Source organism: Asterias rubens, chromosome 16 (genome assembly GCF_902459465.1).
Source record: "Asterias rubens chromosome 16, eAstRub1.3, whole genome shotgun sequence".
Taxonomy (NCBI): Eukaryota; Metazoa; Echinodermata; class Asteroidea; order Forcipulatida; family Asteriidae; genus Asterias; species Asterias rubens.
Genome location: NC_047077.1, coordinates 9870053 through 9887888, shown reverse-complemented (window position 1 = coordinate 9887888; position 17836 = coordinate 9870053). Strand labels below are relative to the sequence as shown.

General features: G+C 40.2%; 2 protein-coding genes across 2 annotated transcripts in view; one reads left to right on the top strand and one right to left on the bottom strand.

Moving 5' to 3' along the window:
- The first annotated feature begins 1176 nt into the window (after positions 1 to 1176).
- On the top strand, positions 1177 to 6808 carry LOC117301101 (transmembrane protease serine 5-like). The gene is made up of 3 exons (XM_033784985.1): positions 1177 to 2254; positions 2667 to 2733; positions 3832 to 6808. The coding sequence occupies exons 1-3, from the start codon at positions 1911 to 1913 to the stop codon at positions 4006 to 4008; spliced, it is 588 nt and encodes a 195-aa protein (XP_033640876.1). The 5' UTR covers positions 1177 to 1910; the 3' UTR covers positions 4009 to 6808.
- A 256-nt stretch (positions 6809 to 7064) lies between these two features.
- LOC117301100 overlaps positions 7065 to 17836 on the bottom strand; it is an 89922-nt gene continuing 79150 nt past the window's right edge. The window contains exons 31-36 of the mRNA XM_033784984.1: positions 17473 to 17735; positions 15346 to 15494; positions 13943 to 14102; positions 11880 to 12242; positions 11496 to 11606; positions 7065 to 7629 (exon numbers count right to left, since the gene is read on the bottom strand). Coding sequence (XP_033640875.1) covers positions 7268 to 7629; positions 11496 to 11606; positions 11880 to 12242; positions 13943 to 14102; positions 15346 to 15494; positions 17473 to 17735 — 1408 coding nt within the window. The 3' untranslated portion in view covers positions 7065 to 7267. The remainder of the gene's footprint in view (positions 7630 to 11495; positions 11607 to 11879; positions 12243 to 13942; positions 14103 to 15345; positions 15495 to 17472; positions 17736 to 17836) is intronic.

Here is a 17836-nt window from a genome sequence, read left to right as displayed (position 1 = left end):
GGGATGGCGTTATGTTTTACAAAAGAACTTTTCTCTTCATGTCAAAATGTGTAGTGTATTCCGGATTCTCGAAGCACGAAGGCTCGAAGTGTTTGCTGCACAGCGCAAGACTTGCAAACTGACCCCATCTATTGTTTTGCTGCATCCAGCAGCAATACACCTGGTCGACAATGCCGGATAAATGCAAGAAAACTTTTTTGAAACGTACCAGCTCACGACTAGGACTTGAATGTATTTGCACGTACGTGTGTTCGATGTTCGATCGAGACAAAGGCTCCTTCGGTCAAATAGCTCCTGTGCACTATACTTTATAGCGCCAGGAACCCGGTCACATCACTTTTGCTGATAGAGCCTTCTCGGTATTATGGGCCCTTACTCCCAATTCACATCAAGGACACAACATCCTTCAACACATTCAAGGCACTCCTAAAAGCCCACTTGCTTCAGGAGGCCTACATCAATGATTGTTTTTATATTTCTTCTGTGCCTTTAAGCAAACTTTTCATTAAGGCGCTATACAAAACTATTATGATTGATTGATTGATTGATTGATTGATTGATTGATTGATTGATTGAATGATTGATTGATTGATTGATTGATTCTCCACGGTCACATATCCCTGGTTTTGAAGTGCATTCAGCAAACAAGAAAAATCAAGGTCAAGTGTAAAAAAAAAAAAAAAAAAAAAAAAACGCAATCAGAGTATAATATCACGAAGAAAGTAGTGGACAGCATTCTTTTATTTGTTTTATTGTAGTCATTGGATATAGTGTTTTTGTACCTAACTCTTGCTTTAATGTTTTTCTGTAAGTTTGTTTAGAAACATTATATTTTTATAAAGCTGTGTATTTTAAACACAAAATACAACCCTTTTGGTATTGGATTTTGCTGCGAAGTTTTGATGTTTTAAATCAACAAATGAAAATAACAATACTTAATTGTTTTATGTGTAAACTAGATCTTCTGCTTACTGGATCATGCGGGAGGAGGCCTGCCTCGACGTCGCTAGTCAGTTTGCTTTCTCGTATTATTGGCGGTAATGAGACGGACGTCACCCAATGGCCTTGGATTGCTTCACTAAGCACCGAGGACTCTGAGCATACCTGTGGGGCAACGCTTATCAGTAATAGATGGCTGATCACTGCGGCACACTGCGTGTATGTTCAATCCAATTAATGAGGGGTTCGCTTGGCCCCAGCGGCCAGTCTACTGGACCGCTTGGATGGGCTATTCGCTTGAACAGATTCTTGTTCAGGAAGTACGTCATGCGTACAGTGCATAGAAATAATGGGGCAGCAGTGTGAGTGTAATGCATGATGGGACTGCGCATTATTAAAATGATGAGCGTGCATGATGCGTTTGCCCATCCCAGCGCCTTTGGTTAAAGAGTTTAATCTCTGTATATTTTCCTGTAATTTGAGCTTTGGTCGCCATGGGAGTTTTGATTTTAAAGAGTAAACCAATAATGAACAAAATGAGTGAATGAATTTGATTTTTAAGATAAAAATGGATAATGTACATGTCTAAACACTGATGAAAGCACTACTAAGACAGAACACTAAAAAACACAGATTAAAATGATAAAACAAGATTTAGACGTGCAATTTTACTGCGACCCCCCACAATAAGAAAACAAAAATTCCAAAACGAGTAACTAACACTTTCCATACACTCCTCAGACATAAATTCCATTTCATACTAATACAACAACATAATGTATAATAACTAATTGTAATAATAAAACAAAGCCTAGTTTTGTGTTTTAACATCATTATACTACAGTACTTAAAATCAGATTCTATCTTGACTTTGCATTCGTTTTGGGAGCAACCCTCATTAACCCAAGTCATTGTTTGTTTAATACAGGGGGAGTTTCAGCTATGTAGTGCTAGGCTCTTCGTCAATATTCATGGAACAGCCCGGTCGCCTTGAGGTTCAAGTAGAGAAAATATTGCCCCATCCGTTTTATGACGAAGCCAGTCTTGACAATGACATAGCACTAATCAAGTTGAGCTCTCGAGTTCCATTTAGCGGTACCATCCATCCAGTCTGTCTGAATGCAGAGAGGAATGAGACATCCATCTTCAAAAGGTGCTATGCAGCCGGCTGGGGTCTAACAAGTCCACAAGGTGAGAAGATTAATACGGCGCCCCTTAAAGGACAGGTTTACAAAACAAACATTAAAAAGGTACAAATGTTGACATCATGTTATGGTTCCCTTAAAATACTATTTAATTCCCTCGAAATCATTTAGTTCCCCCAAAAAACTATCTCGTTCCCCTCAAAACCATTTAGTTCCACAAACGTACTATTTCGTTCACTCGAAATCATTTAGTTCGCTCAAAATACTATATTGTTCCATCAAAATTATTTTAATTTCCTAAAAATACATTTCGTTCTGACGACATACTGTTCCACTCCCTCCAAATATCACTTTGGATACTGTTTTGGGCTACGTAGTAAGTTCTATTCAAAAACGCAGATAAGTATGAGACAAGATAAGTATAATTTAAAACAAGTAAGTTGTGAGGTAAGACATTATTCTATGGAGCTGCTTGTTTAATTATTACCTACATTACTTGTGCACAGGGTCTATTTCATTCACCCTCAAAGATGTCGAGCTACCGTTAATTTCCAATGAGGATTGTCAGTTTCGGTCCAGCAGCCCACACATCGTGTCGACAAATCAACTTTGTGCAGGTGTCGACGAAGGTGGAAAAGATACATGCCAGGTAATGGGGTCTAATGTAGAGCTCTATGGAATGATTTCAATGAAGTGTGCACAACTGTCGACATGTACAGGTAATAAGACGTGTACATGTACATGTAGTTGGTTTGCGGTAACACCATGTGCGTAACTATACTTGCCAGGTAGCGTTTGTTCTTTAGAGACCTGTCTTGCTATTCTATTACCACGAAGTAGATTTTTCGATTTTTCTTTCGGGAGACTTCTCAGTGCTGAAAAGAACTGTCCTGGTTTTTAACTGCTACCTGGGCGGTAGGTAGGAAATTAGATGGGACTGCTAATTTAGCTTATCATATTTTTTTATGATCGTTATTAACTGCACGCACTACCGCAGAGTGAAATCATTTGATTTCATAAAACATCGCAGTTCAAATACAAACTATCTGGTAAAACTATCAGCGAATTATAAATAAAAACAATAAAATAATCCACCTTCAGAAAAATCTTTCAGTAGATTGTCAAAATTAATAAGAAACAGATTGAAAGGATGTAGTTCTGCATAAGTAAATTGTGGTTGTTTTAGTGACGTTACATAACCCACGCTGCTTGGGCACCGCCATAACTGGCTCAAGAAACAGTGCCACACGTGGTAGTTTAGCTAAGACAAGACTATAGGTAATGTTCTATTTCAACTACTAGATGAGAAGACTATTTCAAATATAGAGCGGGGTAGTCTTTTACATATACTTAAGAAGCCTGTTAGTAGAGCAGTCTATCACAAATATGTGAGCATATAGTCTGTTACAACTATAGAGTGGTCTATTACAATTAGTATAAAACAGTCTTTTACAAAGTATTATTTACAAAACCTATTGAGTAGTCTATTACAAATACTAAGAGCAGTCTTTTCTAAATACTTGGGTAGTTTGTTACAAGTACTATTGAGTAGTCTTTAACAAAACACTTTAGGAGGAGTCTGTTACAATTATACCATAGAGTAGTCTTTTACAAATACTTGAAGGTACAGTCTATTAAAAATAATAAAGGGGAACTCTATAGTTGGCGATGAGGTTGGGATGAGATGGGATAGGATTTTTTTTATATTTTTTTACGGGGACTGGGTGTTCACAACATCTTTTCGTGATCATTTCCAATGCAGGGAGACAGTGGTGGTCCATTGGTTTGCCTTGGTTCAGATGATCGATGGAGACTGGTAGGTGTGACCAGCAGTGGAAGCCCTACATGTGGGGAACCAGTCTCACCCGGTGTATACACAAGGATATCCCAATACCTGGACTTCATTATGCACACCACACGGTAATGATTGGAAAACATTCCTATAGTTATAAAGTTAATACTTCTGACTGTTTCTGCAAAATAAATGATGTGATTATAAGTATAATAAAAGAAATAAAAATAAAATCGTCAAAATGTACTTTTGGGTGTGGTTGTAACATACACCTTCCACGACAAATATCAAGTCTTAATCGTAAAATTACGGACACAAGGGCGGAAGGGTTGTGCGGCCGTTTTCACAACTTACTGACACGAGGGCAGTAGGGTTGGGGCGTCACCGCACGGAGCCGTTCCGGCTCTCCCTGCAGAACATCAATGATCCTGAGGATGCCATGGTTGAGCCAGTTGCCCAGGTTATACAACGCGACCATGTTCCAACTGGGCTGCTCCGCACTGTACGAAGCAATGGGGTTGAGCGAAAGAAACTACTCCGCACTGTACAACCCTATGGAGTGGAGCAGATGGATCGACTCCGCACTGTACAACACAATGGGGTGGAGCAAATGAGCCTGCTCCGCACTGTACAACCCAATGGAGTGGAGCAGACGGATCAACTCCACCCTGTACAAAGCAATGGGGTCGAGCAAAGGAGCCTGCTCCACACTGCACAACCCAATGGAGTGGAGCAGATGGATTGACTCCACCCTGCACGACACAATGGCGGTGAGCTCCGTGCGGAGCTCCGCAGTGAACAAAGAAATGGGGTGAACCAAGGGAACCTGCTCCACACTGCACAAATCTATGGATCGCTACCGGATCAACTTGGCACTGCTTGACCCTACGGGGTAGAACAAAGGACCCAGCCCCACAGTAAAAGTCAACAGAGAAGACCCAACGGCATTTGGTCGACAGCACACCAGATACGTTCATTCACCGTTGGTAAAGAAGGCTGTGGAGTGAGTGGTGCTGCTGCCGGGCCCTCCCTCAGGGAATCGGCGGCCAGTGATGTTCCCGAATAATTTGATGGCGTCTCCTCTTGGTCCGACTACCTCATCCACTTCGAGAGTGTGGCGACCGTTAACCAGTGGGGGAAGGCCAAGAAGGCAATGTTTCTGGCCTCCCATCTGGAGGGTTTAGCACAAGAGGCCCTAGCTGACATGGAACCGACAGCACGAAAGGAATATTCCTACATTTTGGCGTACTTCGAAAAACGATTTGGAGTCACGGCCTGGATACCGCTGTACCAGGTTCAGCTGTCGAAGCGCCACAGGGTAGCGATGAGTCATTAAGCAGCCTGGTGCAGTCTATTCGGAGGTTGGTCTCCATGAGCTACCCGAAACTACCCGCCCAGGCTCGGGAAGAGTTGGCCGTGGAGGCTTTTAGAAACGCACTGGGAAATGACAGTTGCAATACTACGTGTTTTTGAGGGCGGCGACCACCCTGACAGAAGCCATCACCCTAGCTACTGAGATGGAGGCGTTCCTGGACTCCCAAGAGCTGAACAAGAAAGGCAGACAGGGGGCTGAATATGTTCGATCAGTAGGGCAGCCACTGCAGCAACAAGCATGGGCTAACATTGCGAACACAGGTCTCCCGCATCGGGCATTCGATCGCTTGGTGGTGGAATGTTTTGGGTGCCACAATTTTGGACATTTCCGACGGGACTGTCCGCACAGGAAACGGAGATTCAATAATAACCAGCGAAATGCACGAAATGCACGAATTGACCAAGCAATCAACCGGTGGAGGGCCCAAACACCAGGGCCAGAAGACGAAGGAGGCATCTGCGGAGGGTTACAAACAATGGTCTGCTCCTTGTGTGGTGGGTCGTTGTTTCGCTTGCAAACATTGTGGAAGAAAGTTTGCCCAGTCCAGCAACATGAGACGGCACCGGCGCACATCTTGTGAGGTACTTCATCAGGAGAAGCCTTTCCCTGCACCCGCGGTTGTGGTCTCCATTTCTACAGGAAGTACATACGGGATTGTCACGTGCGAGGTTGTGAACACACCACATTGTCCGTGGGTGGTGTCGGGATGATGGAGAATGAACTTGGAGTAGACGGCGGCCAGTCAAATTCCCATGGGGCTTGTAAAACCGTTTGGAACAGCCCCAAGGCCCTCTGGTGCCTCAACACCAACCACGACACCAACCAGGGTCCAATGAAGAGAACCACGCCAAACCAGGATCCAACGAAGAGGACCACGTCCAGCTACAAGTCCCCCTGCGTCGTCTCCACGTAAGCGCACAACCAGATGCAATAAGTCCACCTGCACGGAGCAGCTCTCTACCCTACATCAACGTGAAGTTCTAACATCGGACGCTGTCGAGGGCACCCCGGCACGGACAATGCCTGATCGATGCCCCACTGGAGTTTTTGGAGCAGCCGTTTCAGCAGAAGGGGAGGTCACTCCCTTGACGGTACACCAGATCCTAGAGCCAAGCCTTTTTGTTTTCTTGTTGATTGCCACTTATCTTTCCTATTGTTGTAAAGGAGGTGTCTCCCTGGCGGAGCCGGTCCCGGGTGTTTGCTGCCTGCTTTGGGTCCAGCAGAGTCCTCGGAGGAAGCAGTGTAACATTCGTGCCAATCAGCCAGTAGAGGGCACCAGCACGGCTCCGCGGTGAAGCTATGTTGCTGGTTGGCTCCCTGCTGGAAAATTGTGTAACCTGCTCGTCTGGAGATGTTTTTGTTTGGCTAGATTTGAGGATTTGTAAAGAACGGACGTCTGGAATAAAACAGTCAGGAATTCAAGCAGAAATACCAATTTTAAGTGTGTTTCATTGCTCCGTATTGTTGTGGTTATTGACACAGGATTTTTGTGTAACACTATTGGTAATTGTAAAAGACTAGCCTTCATGGTTGGTGTATCTCAACATATGCATAAAATAACAAACCTGTGAAAATTTGAGCTCAATCGGTCGTCGAATTTGCGAGATAATAATGAAAGAAAAAACACCATGTCACACAAAGTTGTGTGCGTTTAGAATGTTGATTTCGAGACTTCAAGTTTAAAATCCGATGTCTTGAAATCAAATTCATGGAAAATTACTTCTTTCTCGAAAACTATGGCACCTCAGAGGGAGCTGTTTCTCACCATGTTTTATACCATCAACCTCTCCCCATTACTCGTCACCAAGAAAGGTTTTATGCTAAAAATTATTTTGAGCAATTACCAATAGTGTCCACTGCCTTTAAGTATTTTATCACCTCGAAGGTTTTTTTGGACTTCAAGGTTCAAATAATATGAAGATTAGTGGTGAGCTTGGATTATATTTGTAATGGTGTTTCGGAAAAGTTTTCAGTAAATGTTAAAAACCAATATTACAATTATAGTAAAGCAACATATCAAAAAGTATCGAGTGATGGGAGGACACTAAGAGCCCTCAGTGAAAAGCCTTGTGCGCTAAAGCTGGTGTCAGACATGAATTGCAGCCACATGACATTGCCGTTTGAAAGCACCTCTGGCGGGGTAATGCTGCCTGACTCCTGGAAGAATTGATTTAATGGGAAGTCCCCGTTTCCAGCCAGCAGTTGATCATATTTTTTCTCAGTGGAGAAGTTGATGAACGTGATAGAAAATATGTGGCCAACTTCCGTGGTGAGGATCCAGATGATGTTAATGTCGTTTGGATAACTCTCTGGGAAGGCTGGTGAATTCAGGTTCAATGTATCGTTTGCTGCGATGAAATGATTGATCAGGGCTCTCTCTGTGGTGATGGAAAGAAGAAAAAAAATTGAGTTATGATCTGCCAATAGAGTACTGTTTTCATAAAATCACACCCAAAACAACCTTCAAAGACTTGGACACTACTGGTAGTTACTCAAAACAATTATAAGCATAAAACCTTACTTGGTAACGAGTTATGGGAAGAGGTTGATCGTATAAAACATTTTGCGAAACATTTTGCTCCCTCTGAAGTGACGTAGTTTTCGAGAAATAATTAGCTTTCCACGAGTTTGATTTCGAGACTTTAGATCTAGAATTGAGGTCGCAAAATCAAGCATCTGAAAGCAAACAACCTTGTGTGACAAGGTGTTTTTCCTTTCATTATTATCTCGCAACTTTGACGGCCAATTGACAGATTGAGCTGAAATTTTCACAGGTTTGTTGTTTTATGCATAATGTTGAGATACACCAGGTGAGAAGACTGGTCCTTGACTACAATAGTGTTCAGTGTCTATAGAGCAGTCCTGATGGTGAAAGCAAACCAATCTTTTTGTAATTTGCATTCCCTTAATAACTATATACTGAAAACAAAACTGCCAATATTTGCATCCTTCACTCTAGGATACTTTTAACAACAATCAGAGAGACAATATTATACTTGGTTTGCTATCAGGGAGGTCAGTCATATTGCAGGACCTTCAAGTAGACAAATTTTGACGAATGGCAATAATATTGCGACAAGTTGAGATTTTGATATTTCAATAGAAATCTATTACCAGCAGAAACCATTTAAAATTTAAAGATAACTCCTGATCGTAAGTTGTGGATTATTTTGTAAACAAATTTTGTTTTGAATACATTCTAGGTTGGGCATGAAAATGTACACTTTGTTATTTTGCGTTTACAGTGCAAAGCAAGTATAGAAATTATTTGATTATAAGCATTTCCAGACAGAACTGTTCCATAATCATTGTGGTAAGTCAGTGTGGTTCTAATGATTTCATAGACGACACATGGTACCGGGTTGTACAGTATGCGACAGGCATTAATCTAGCTACACCATTTTCCCTGCCAAACCTACTTTGGATTCAACAACGATTGAACCATTTGAACTGTGAAATTTCATCAAGAAAGAAGATTGCTAGTAAATGCTTCAAGCTTTTTATCATTTGAACGGATATCTTCAGAGGAACAACCAGACAGCTAATTATGGAACACTGCATGGCTCTGTATAATTATATAAAACTCTATGCTTGTACAAATATTTGTTGTCGGAAGATGGGAGCAGTTTATTATTTAAAAGATTTAGGTACTTTTTCAAAATGTCCATAGATTTACATTAAACTTACAGGGTTTGAAGATAATGATAGTGGAAAGCTTCCCTTCACATACTAAATACTGAGGTGCTGCAGTTTTTGAGAAATGAGTAAAACAATGGAATGAAAATCTGTAAATACTTAAAATAACTTTGGTCTCATGAGACCAAAATTATTTTCATGACATTGTTGTACTCATTACCCCAAACTTCAGCACCTCAGCACGTAATATTTTCAGGGAAGCTTTCTTATCATTATCTTCAAACTGTGTAAGTTTGGTGTAAATCTGTGGACATTGTGTTTTTTGTCCTACAAAAAGTACATACGCCCTTTAATTTTTGCCTTCCATGAGTGTAAGACCGGTCGGTTGTGAATAATCCGAAAAGGCAAGTTTGGATTGTATAATTTGGCAATTTGCTGAGATTTCACATTTAAATTTGGGTGAATAATGTTCTTCTTCCCAAACCATACATTTTTGGTGAAGACATTTTTGATTAAGGAAATAAAAGGGTACCGATGAATTCTTTAACGGCCTTTTAAAACAGGCAGGGTCGTTGTCGTGGGATAAAGGCCAGAGCCGAAGGTGAGTCCCTTTATCACCTTGGGAGGACCCTGCAAGGTTTTAAACAGCCTTTAAAGAGGAGTCACTACTGTTTTATTCCCATTCATAAATGCCTTGTTGGTTGAAAGGCGTAATAAAGTAAGAAACTCCGTTTTCAACGTGCTTGAGCTCTGTACGTGCTTGTGTTGCATTGTTATGACTGAGACGCCCTGTTTCCGGATTCTTTCGTGTGTGTTGTAGTCTTGGTGCAAGACATTCTCGTTTTCCTTTCACACCCAGCGCGGCCAATTCCCCGACAGCGCCCGCATCCCTCGGAACAAGAAAGGTCTTGCACCAAGACTAACCGTAATAAACAGAGCTCCAGCTGGTCGTTATCAACCATTTAAACACCCCATGTGACACGGGCTCTCCACCAATAGGAATAGCGAAACTGTCTGAGGTGTTTATGAATTTGAGATTAAGGGAGTTAGTTGCTTTAACACTCCAGCTGTGAGAAGAAGTTGTGAAGAAATTTTATTATTGAGATTAAGGGAGTTGCTTTAAATGTATACTCCAGTTGTGAAAAGAAGTTCGGAGGAAATTTTTAAGATTTAAGAAGTCTTTCTGAGACTATTAAATTGAAGTGAAGTGGAGGGTTTCTACTAGCCCAAGTTATAGCATTGACATTCAAGAAAGATTTTGGAGTTTGAAAACAAAGTTAATTTTTTTTATATATTTTTTTATTGAAGATATTAAGTTAAAGTTTAAGTTCAGAACATTTGAGATTTTAAGTGTCGATTTGGTGAAGTAAGGATAGGTAAATTATTTTGGTTTAATTTTGTAGGAGATTTTATTTGAATCAAGGAATTGTATTTAGAGCCAAAGAATAGTAAACACTTAAGTGATAGTGTTTGAAGAAGGATAGTGTTTGAAGAAGGATTTCTTAATTAAATCAAAATATTGCTCTATATAGTAAATTAGACGTGTTTCTTTCATTGTTAATTTATTTTAGGAGTGCATGGCTTGTATGTCTTTCTTTAATTTGTTGGAGCCAGTCACCCATGGTTATGTGACACTAGTGTTACTTTCAATAGCACTAGTGTTAATTTTAAAAGTGTTAGTGTTACTTTCAACATTTCTAGTCCTACTTTGCAAAAGTACTAGTGTTACTAATGCTACTTTCATGAAGCACTTTAATTCACTTAAAATCAATATAATTCAGAAGTATTAGTGTTACTTTCAAAATGTCTAGTCCTACTTTCAAAGTTGGAGTTCTACTTTGCAAAAGTATTAATGCTATTTTCAATTTTCGAATGAAGTTAAAGCACTGGACACTAGTGGTTATTGTCAAAGACCAGCCTTCTCACTTGGTGTATCTCAACATATGCATAAAGTTGTGAAAATTTGAGCTTGATTGGTCGTCGGAGTTGCGAGATAACTATGAAAGAAAAGAAAAAAAACTTGACACACGAAGTGTTGTGCTTTCAGATGCTTGATTTTGAGACCTCAAATTCTAAACTTGAGGTCTCAAAATCGAATTCGTGGAAAATTACCTCTTTTATGAAAAGTATGTCACTTCAGAGGAAGCCGTTTTTCACAATGTTTTATACTAACAACCTCTCCCTTTACTCGTTAACAAGTTAGGTTTTATGTTGATAATTATTTTGAGTTATTACCAATAGTGTCCACTGCCTTTAAAGCCATTTCCAAATAACTTACAGGGTTTACAGAAGGTAATGGTAAAAGATTCCTCTTAATTTATTATTCCATGAAATGCTTTACTTTTTGAGAAAAAAACATTAAAACAATATCGATTCTCGATAGCGAGAATTACGGACTTATTTTAAACACATGTCATGACATGGCGAAACGTGCAGAAACAAGGGTGGGTTTTCCCGTTATTTTCTCCCGACTCCGATGACCGATTGAGCCTAAAGTTTCACAGGTTTGTTATTTTATATACAAGTTGTGATACATGAAGTGCGGGCCTTGGACATTACTGTTTACCGAAAGTGTCCCATGGCTTTAAGACCATTAGTATATATTTACCACAATCTGACTCGTCAACCCCATCCAGGCAGTCTGGTACATAATCACATCTCCCGGTAATGCAAACAGAATGTCCACAGTCGAATTGATCATCAAGGCAGCTCAAGTATTCTTTTCGGAAAGTTAAAACAGGGAAGAAAATTGAATTAGTTGCGAGTTGGAGATGTGAGCGACCTAGTGAATCAAACTGGGGGGATCAGTTATCTGAGTTGGGGTTAGAATCCCAGTTGAGACACCTGTCTCCTTGAGCAATGATCGCCTTTTATCTTAATAACAAACCAAACATGTCATCTTGTTTTTAAATTGTGAGGGAAAATATGTGTAATTCTAACAAGCTATTCAGCCTACACTACATGACACTCCCTGAAACCATCAAAATCATACCTGTTTGGGAAACACTAGTAGCTGTCAAGGTGAACCCACTCCAAGGATGCGAAATAAATTCATCTGATGAAAAACTCAACCACAGTTTGTTTCCACTGGACAGTAATTCAGGTGGCCGTCTTATCCCGGACCACTCAAAGAAAAATCCCTTGCTTGTAAAATCAACACCGTTCCCGGCCCGGAAAAACTCAACGGCTCTTTGGGTGTCAAAGCTCCAGAAACGGATCTGAATCTTTCTGTCTTCACCAGTTTGAATGACCCATGATACATCGAGATTGATGGGATAGCTACGTGGATGGGATGGCGACATTATATAGACGGAGCCGCCAGCACCGAGGTCATAGCTGTACTGTGGAATGCCATCTACAAGAGAGTTGTCAAACTTTATTTTAATTTGTTTTATTTGGTTTGCGGTAACACCATGTGTGTATCTACTTGCCAGGTAGAGTTTGTCCCAGAGAACTGTACCGCGGAGCAGATTTATCGGATGTTTGGGAGACTTCTCAGTTCTGAAAAGAACTGTGTCCTGCTTTTTAATAACTACCCGGGCGGAAGGTACAGGTTTGTAAAGAAAATAGGCTGGGACTACTACTTTAGCTTATCGGATCGTATTACATAACTGCACTACCGTGGAGTCAATTCTTTAATAATTTTTATCTTTATTTTTTGAAGTACATTGATTTGTTTTTACCCGTACAACTATGTGTGAAAGGCCCTAGTCATGCTAGTCACACGAGGCAACTTTTACAGGCAACTTGGAGGCAACCAACTGCAGTACTGTGCATGCAGCACGACCACTTTGGTAGCTAGCCCTTGGATAATTTTTCAAAACAACGTCTCACAATTCCCAATAAAAAAAAGTGAGCATTAAATTGTGAATGGATTCTCTTTTATGAGATTGCCTGGAACTGGTTGCCTGTAACTTGCCTTGTGTGACATGGGGCCTAAAGCACTTAGTACTTTCCCCCTGAATGCCGTGAAAATAAATATCAACTACACGTACAGGCAAATTACCCCTGGTGGGGTTCAACTCCATGATCTTTGCTATTCTATAGCGCTGTTTTCCTACCCATAAGACAACTGCACTAGAATGGCAAATTTTCCTGTAGTTACGTAAAATTTTTAATGTTTTCATCATCGATATTACTTCTAAGATGGCAGCATGCTTATGTCAATGGAAAAAGGGCCGTTGGTATTTACCTGACGCTAAATGTGTATCAAATAAAATCAATGCACACCAGAACGCTGACTTAATTGGGCACTATAATAAGGTCCTACATGTTGTATTTCAGCCTTTTTTACTTTCTCATCCCGCTTGTTAATGGCCAACCAGCTTTTCTCTGTTCTAGCCTTTCTCAAAATGCAGTTTTTTGAGTTGCCATGGAGTGCCTGATTCAATCAATCAATTAATCAATCAATGGACGATTTTTTCATGTCGACAATAACAATTAAAGGCAGTTGACACTATTGGTAATTGTCAAAGACTAGTCTTCACAGCTGGTGTATCTCAACATATGCATAAAATAACAAACCTGTGAAAATTTGAGCTCAATCGGTCGTCGAATTTGCGAGATAATAATGAAAGAAAAAAACACCCTTGTCACACGAAGTTGTGTGCATTCTGATGCTTGATTTCGAGACCTCAAATTCTAAACTTGAGGTCTCGAAATCAAATTCGTGGAAAATTACCTCTTTCTCGAAAACTATGTCACTTCTGAGGGAGCTGTTTCTCACAATGTTTTATACCATCCATCTCTCCCCATTACTCGTAATCAAGAAAGGTTTTATGATGATAAATATTTTGAGTAATTACCAATAGTGTCCACTGCCTTTAAGCATACAGTAGAAAACAAATAACAATAAGTATAATAATAAACAATGGATGCCAGATAATTTAACAGTAATAAATTACGCAATTTAAATATACAATGTATAGAAACTTAAAGATAAAAACTACAGAAATTGGCGTGCCAGTCAGCATGCAGGGAAAAAGTTTTGAAAGCATAATGCTTTTGTGTATTTCCCTGAGACAGACAAGGACAGCACATGGTTGCATTATTTACCTGATGCCATTGTGTACCTAATGAAATCAATGTACTTGGAGACTCTCGTAAACACTGAAGGAGATCCTAGTTCTCCACAATTAACGCCTGTACTCGTGATGCCAACCAACTTCCAGCGTCCGCTTGCGCTGAGACACACAAATGGACCCCCAATGTCACCCTGTATGATAACAAGATGAGTAGACGATGTGACCTCTGACGTCACTTGAAAACCATAACATGATTCGCACGCATACCACTGGGGAAAACCTTTGTGTTTTGGCAGCCAGCCACAAAGTGTATGCAATCTTACCATGACTATACGCGCCTCTTTTTCCGGCGAAACATGACGTATACAGTGTTTCGTCAACAGAGGGCGGTTTGAATGTAAACAAAGGTCACACGGTCTATACAGAAATGGTTATGTAACAACAAAGGTTTGATTATGAAGAACTACAAGATCAAGATCAAGATTAAAGGGTCTATGTAACTTTTGTAGGACAAAAAACACAATGTCCAAAGATTTACACTAAACTTACACAGTTTGAAGATAATGATAGTAGAAAGCTTTCCTGAAAATATTACGTGCTGAGGTGCTGTAGTTTTTGGGAAATGAGTAAAACAATGTCTTGAAAACAATTTTCGTCTCATGAGACAATTTTTTTTAAAATCATTTACAAACGTATTTTCATGATTTGTTTTTACCTTTTTACTAATTTCTCAAAAACTACAGCACCTCAGTAAGTAATATTTGAAGGGAAGATTTCCACTATCATTATCTTCAAACCCTGTAAGTTTAATGTAAATCTATGGACATTTTGAAAAATTACCCACATCCTTTAAATCATGTGAAGCAACCAGGGCCCAATTTCATAGAGTTGCTTAAGCAAAAAATGTTGCTTAGGCAAAAAAATCCTTGCTTAGTAAAATCAGATTACTGGCCAAGACTCCACTCAATTGTTATGCTAAGTAAGCAACAGCTAAATACCAGTCACAAGAAATATATATGGCATGAAATGTTGGCCAGTAACATGTGTAAAATAAGTGAGCTATTTTCGTGCTTGAGCAAAATTTTTGCTTAAGCAGCTCTATGAAATTGGCCCAAGCATACAACACCTTACATCAAGTGGTGGTGCTTAATGTTGCTAAACCATGCCAGAAATGCTCGTCCTTTTGGCCATGACATGGATCCCTATTCACTGTGAATAAAGATGTGTGTGATTAAATTTACCTGTAGAAATTTCATCTTCATGAGTTGTCAAGTCACAGAGCAATATTTTCTTTCATTACTTATCTCGCAACTCCGACGACCCATTGAGCTTAAATTTTCACAGGTTTGTTATTTCATGGTATTTGTTGAGATACACCAAGTGAGAAGACTGGTCTTTGACAACTACGAATAGTGTCCAGTGTCTCTAACTTACATTACACGCTGAAAATCCATCAACCTCGTCATCAGCACAGATCTGATTGGATGAAAGAAAGATGCTCCCTCGGATTCTAGCGTTAGATTGGCAACGTTCCAGAGGTATGATAGGCAGCTGCACCTCCTTTAACACCTCTGATAAGGGACCTATAAACAATCAAAAATAATTATTCGGGGGTTGAACAAAGAAAAACTGACTGGAGCGGGATTTGAACCACTGACCTCTAAATTAGTGTGCTGGCCGGCATAACCTGTATAAGCACACAAATGATTGCACACTACGCGATGGGACTAATTTATGAACTTTTTGCCTGCATGTAACACTCAGTTCTTGTGCCCGATCACACCATAGAGTTACATATAACTAGAAGGCGCACTGGCATATATACGCGACCCGGCCTGCGCGCAGGCGGGCCTTTTTATAAGTTGACAAAATAGGCGTTGCTTAGCAAGTGTTTGTCCGGCCATTTGGAAGTTGAAAAAAACAGCATCGTGTAACGTTCAATAAATACAAACGCCTACGTGTGGTTCTTATTCAACGCGCATACAGAATGGCGCGCGCGTGTCTCCTTGCGGTCCTGTCACGTTTGTGCAAGCAGCATCACCAGTGCGCCCTCTATATATAACTCTATGGATCACACCCAAGTGTGTCTCAACAATCGAGCATGCGAAGCTATGCTCAAAATACAAGAATCATTAACTTGAACAGCATCATGTTTACAAGGTGCTGTGTGTTGACTTGTATGCAGCAAACCATACTAGAAACTCAAGGGCAAAACCCATTCACTAAACGACAATATTGTACTAGGCTGTTGAACATGTAAGTACACAACATAATATACACATACGGTACCAATGACTTTACTTCCCATCCAAAGGATGATGAAATAATAAGTATCTTGCTTAAAGGAACACATTGCCTTGGAACGGACGAGTTGGTCTATAAAAAGCGTCCGTAACCGTTTTTTATGAAATGCATATGGTTAGAAAGATGTTTTAAAAGTAGAATACAATTGTCCAAACAAATATGCCTCAAAATTGCGTGGTTTTCCTTTTTCTTGGCAAAACACGGTCGGCCATATATGGGAGTAAAAAAATTTGACTCCCATGGCCGACCGTGTTAGGCAACGAGTTAAAAGGAAAACCGTGCTATTTCGAGGCATGCTTGTGTGGATCAATGTATTCTACTTTTACAACATCTTTCCAACCATATGCATTTCATAACAAACGGTTACAAACGCTTTTTTACAGACCAACTCGTCCAATCCAAGGCAACGTGTTCCTTAAGACACATGAGTAACTGGCCCTAAAACCCTAACTCTGAACTCTTGGCATACCCCTAGGATTAGCATGCTCCTCGGGAGTAAGCGGTAAAACCCTGAGGTAATCCTGAAACTTGTGGCCGGAACCCTGTAGACTATAGGGACCCAGTGTGGAGAAGGATCCGGGGCCATCCCAGGGCTGTAATTATTTATTTATTTATTTTAATTCTTCAGACAATACAATATTATTATACTATAACACGCACAGGCAGTCCAGTAAAAAAAAAACATGTCATCCAAAAAGATGTGCCCTCCCAGACCTTGCTCGTAAAAAGAGCAAAAAGATGTATATTATACATTCTACAGGAATCTAAAATTGTAGTGAAATCTAAGATTTTATTGTATGGGGATAAGAGATAGGCATACAGTGTGAAAAAGACTTAAGACAAAGTTAACTTAAAGGCAGTGGACACTATTGGTAATTACTCAAAATAATTATCAGCATAAACCTCACTTGGTACTGACTAACGAGTAACGGGGAGAGGTTGATAGTATAAAAGCATTGTGAGAAACAGCTCCCTCTGAAGTGACAAAGTTTCGAGAACAACGTTATTTTCCGTAAATCTGATTTTGAGACCTCAAGTTTAGAATTTGAGCTCTCGAAATCAAGCATCTAAAAGCACACAACTTCGTGTGACAAGGGTGTTTTCTTCTTTCATATTTATCTCGCAACTCCGACGTCCAATCGAGCTAAAATTTTCACAGGTGCATATTTTGTGCATATTTTGTGCATATGTTGATATACAACAAGTGAGAAGACTGGTCTTGGACAATTACCAATAGTGTCCACTATCTTAAATTACCATTATCACTCGTGGCGCCCCATCCCAATGCATGGCAGGTTTTGAAGATATCTGCCTCATAGTCTTCAGTTGCTAACCAGGCTGGGTGGATAGAGTCGCTAAGCACTACCGGAGACTCCAGTTTCAGCAATACGATGTTGTTGTTGTTGGTGGAGCTACTGTATGCCGGATGTCTGTATGCTTTGGCGATCCGACGCACGTGCGGGTAGTCGTGCGGAACTTGTAAAATTGAAGTTCCAAACACCAAGTAGTCTAAATTTGCACTGAAATCGAAGGCGAAACAGAAGTTGCGTGTTAAAAGAATAAAGTGTTGTAAATACGACAGGAACTCAAACCATAAAAAAGGCAGGCACTGCTGAATTCT

What these genes read in the sequence shown, in the direction of transcription:
- LOC117301101 (XM_033784985.1), top strand. Translation starts at nt 1,911, where the DNA reads ATGGAACAGCCCGGTCGCCTTGAGGTTCAAGTAGAGAAAATATTGCCC. An exon ending in AATTCCCTCGAAATCATTTA is followed by an intron (nt 2,255 to 2,666) that starts GTTCCCCCAAAA and finishes TCGGTCCAGCAG; the next exon opens with CCCACACATCGTGTCGACAA. An exon ending in GTGGAAAAGATACATGCCAG is followed by an intron (nt 2,734 to 3,831) that starts GTAATGGGGTCT and finishes ATCTTTTCGTGA; the next exon opens with TCATTTCCAATGCAGGGAGA.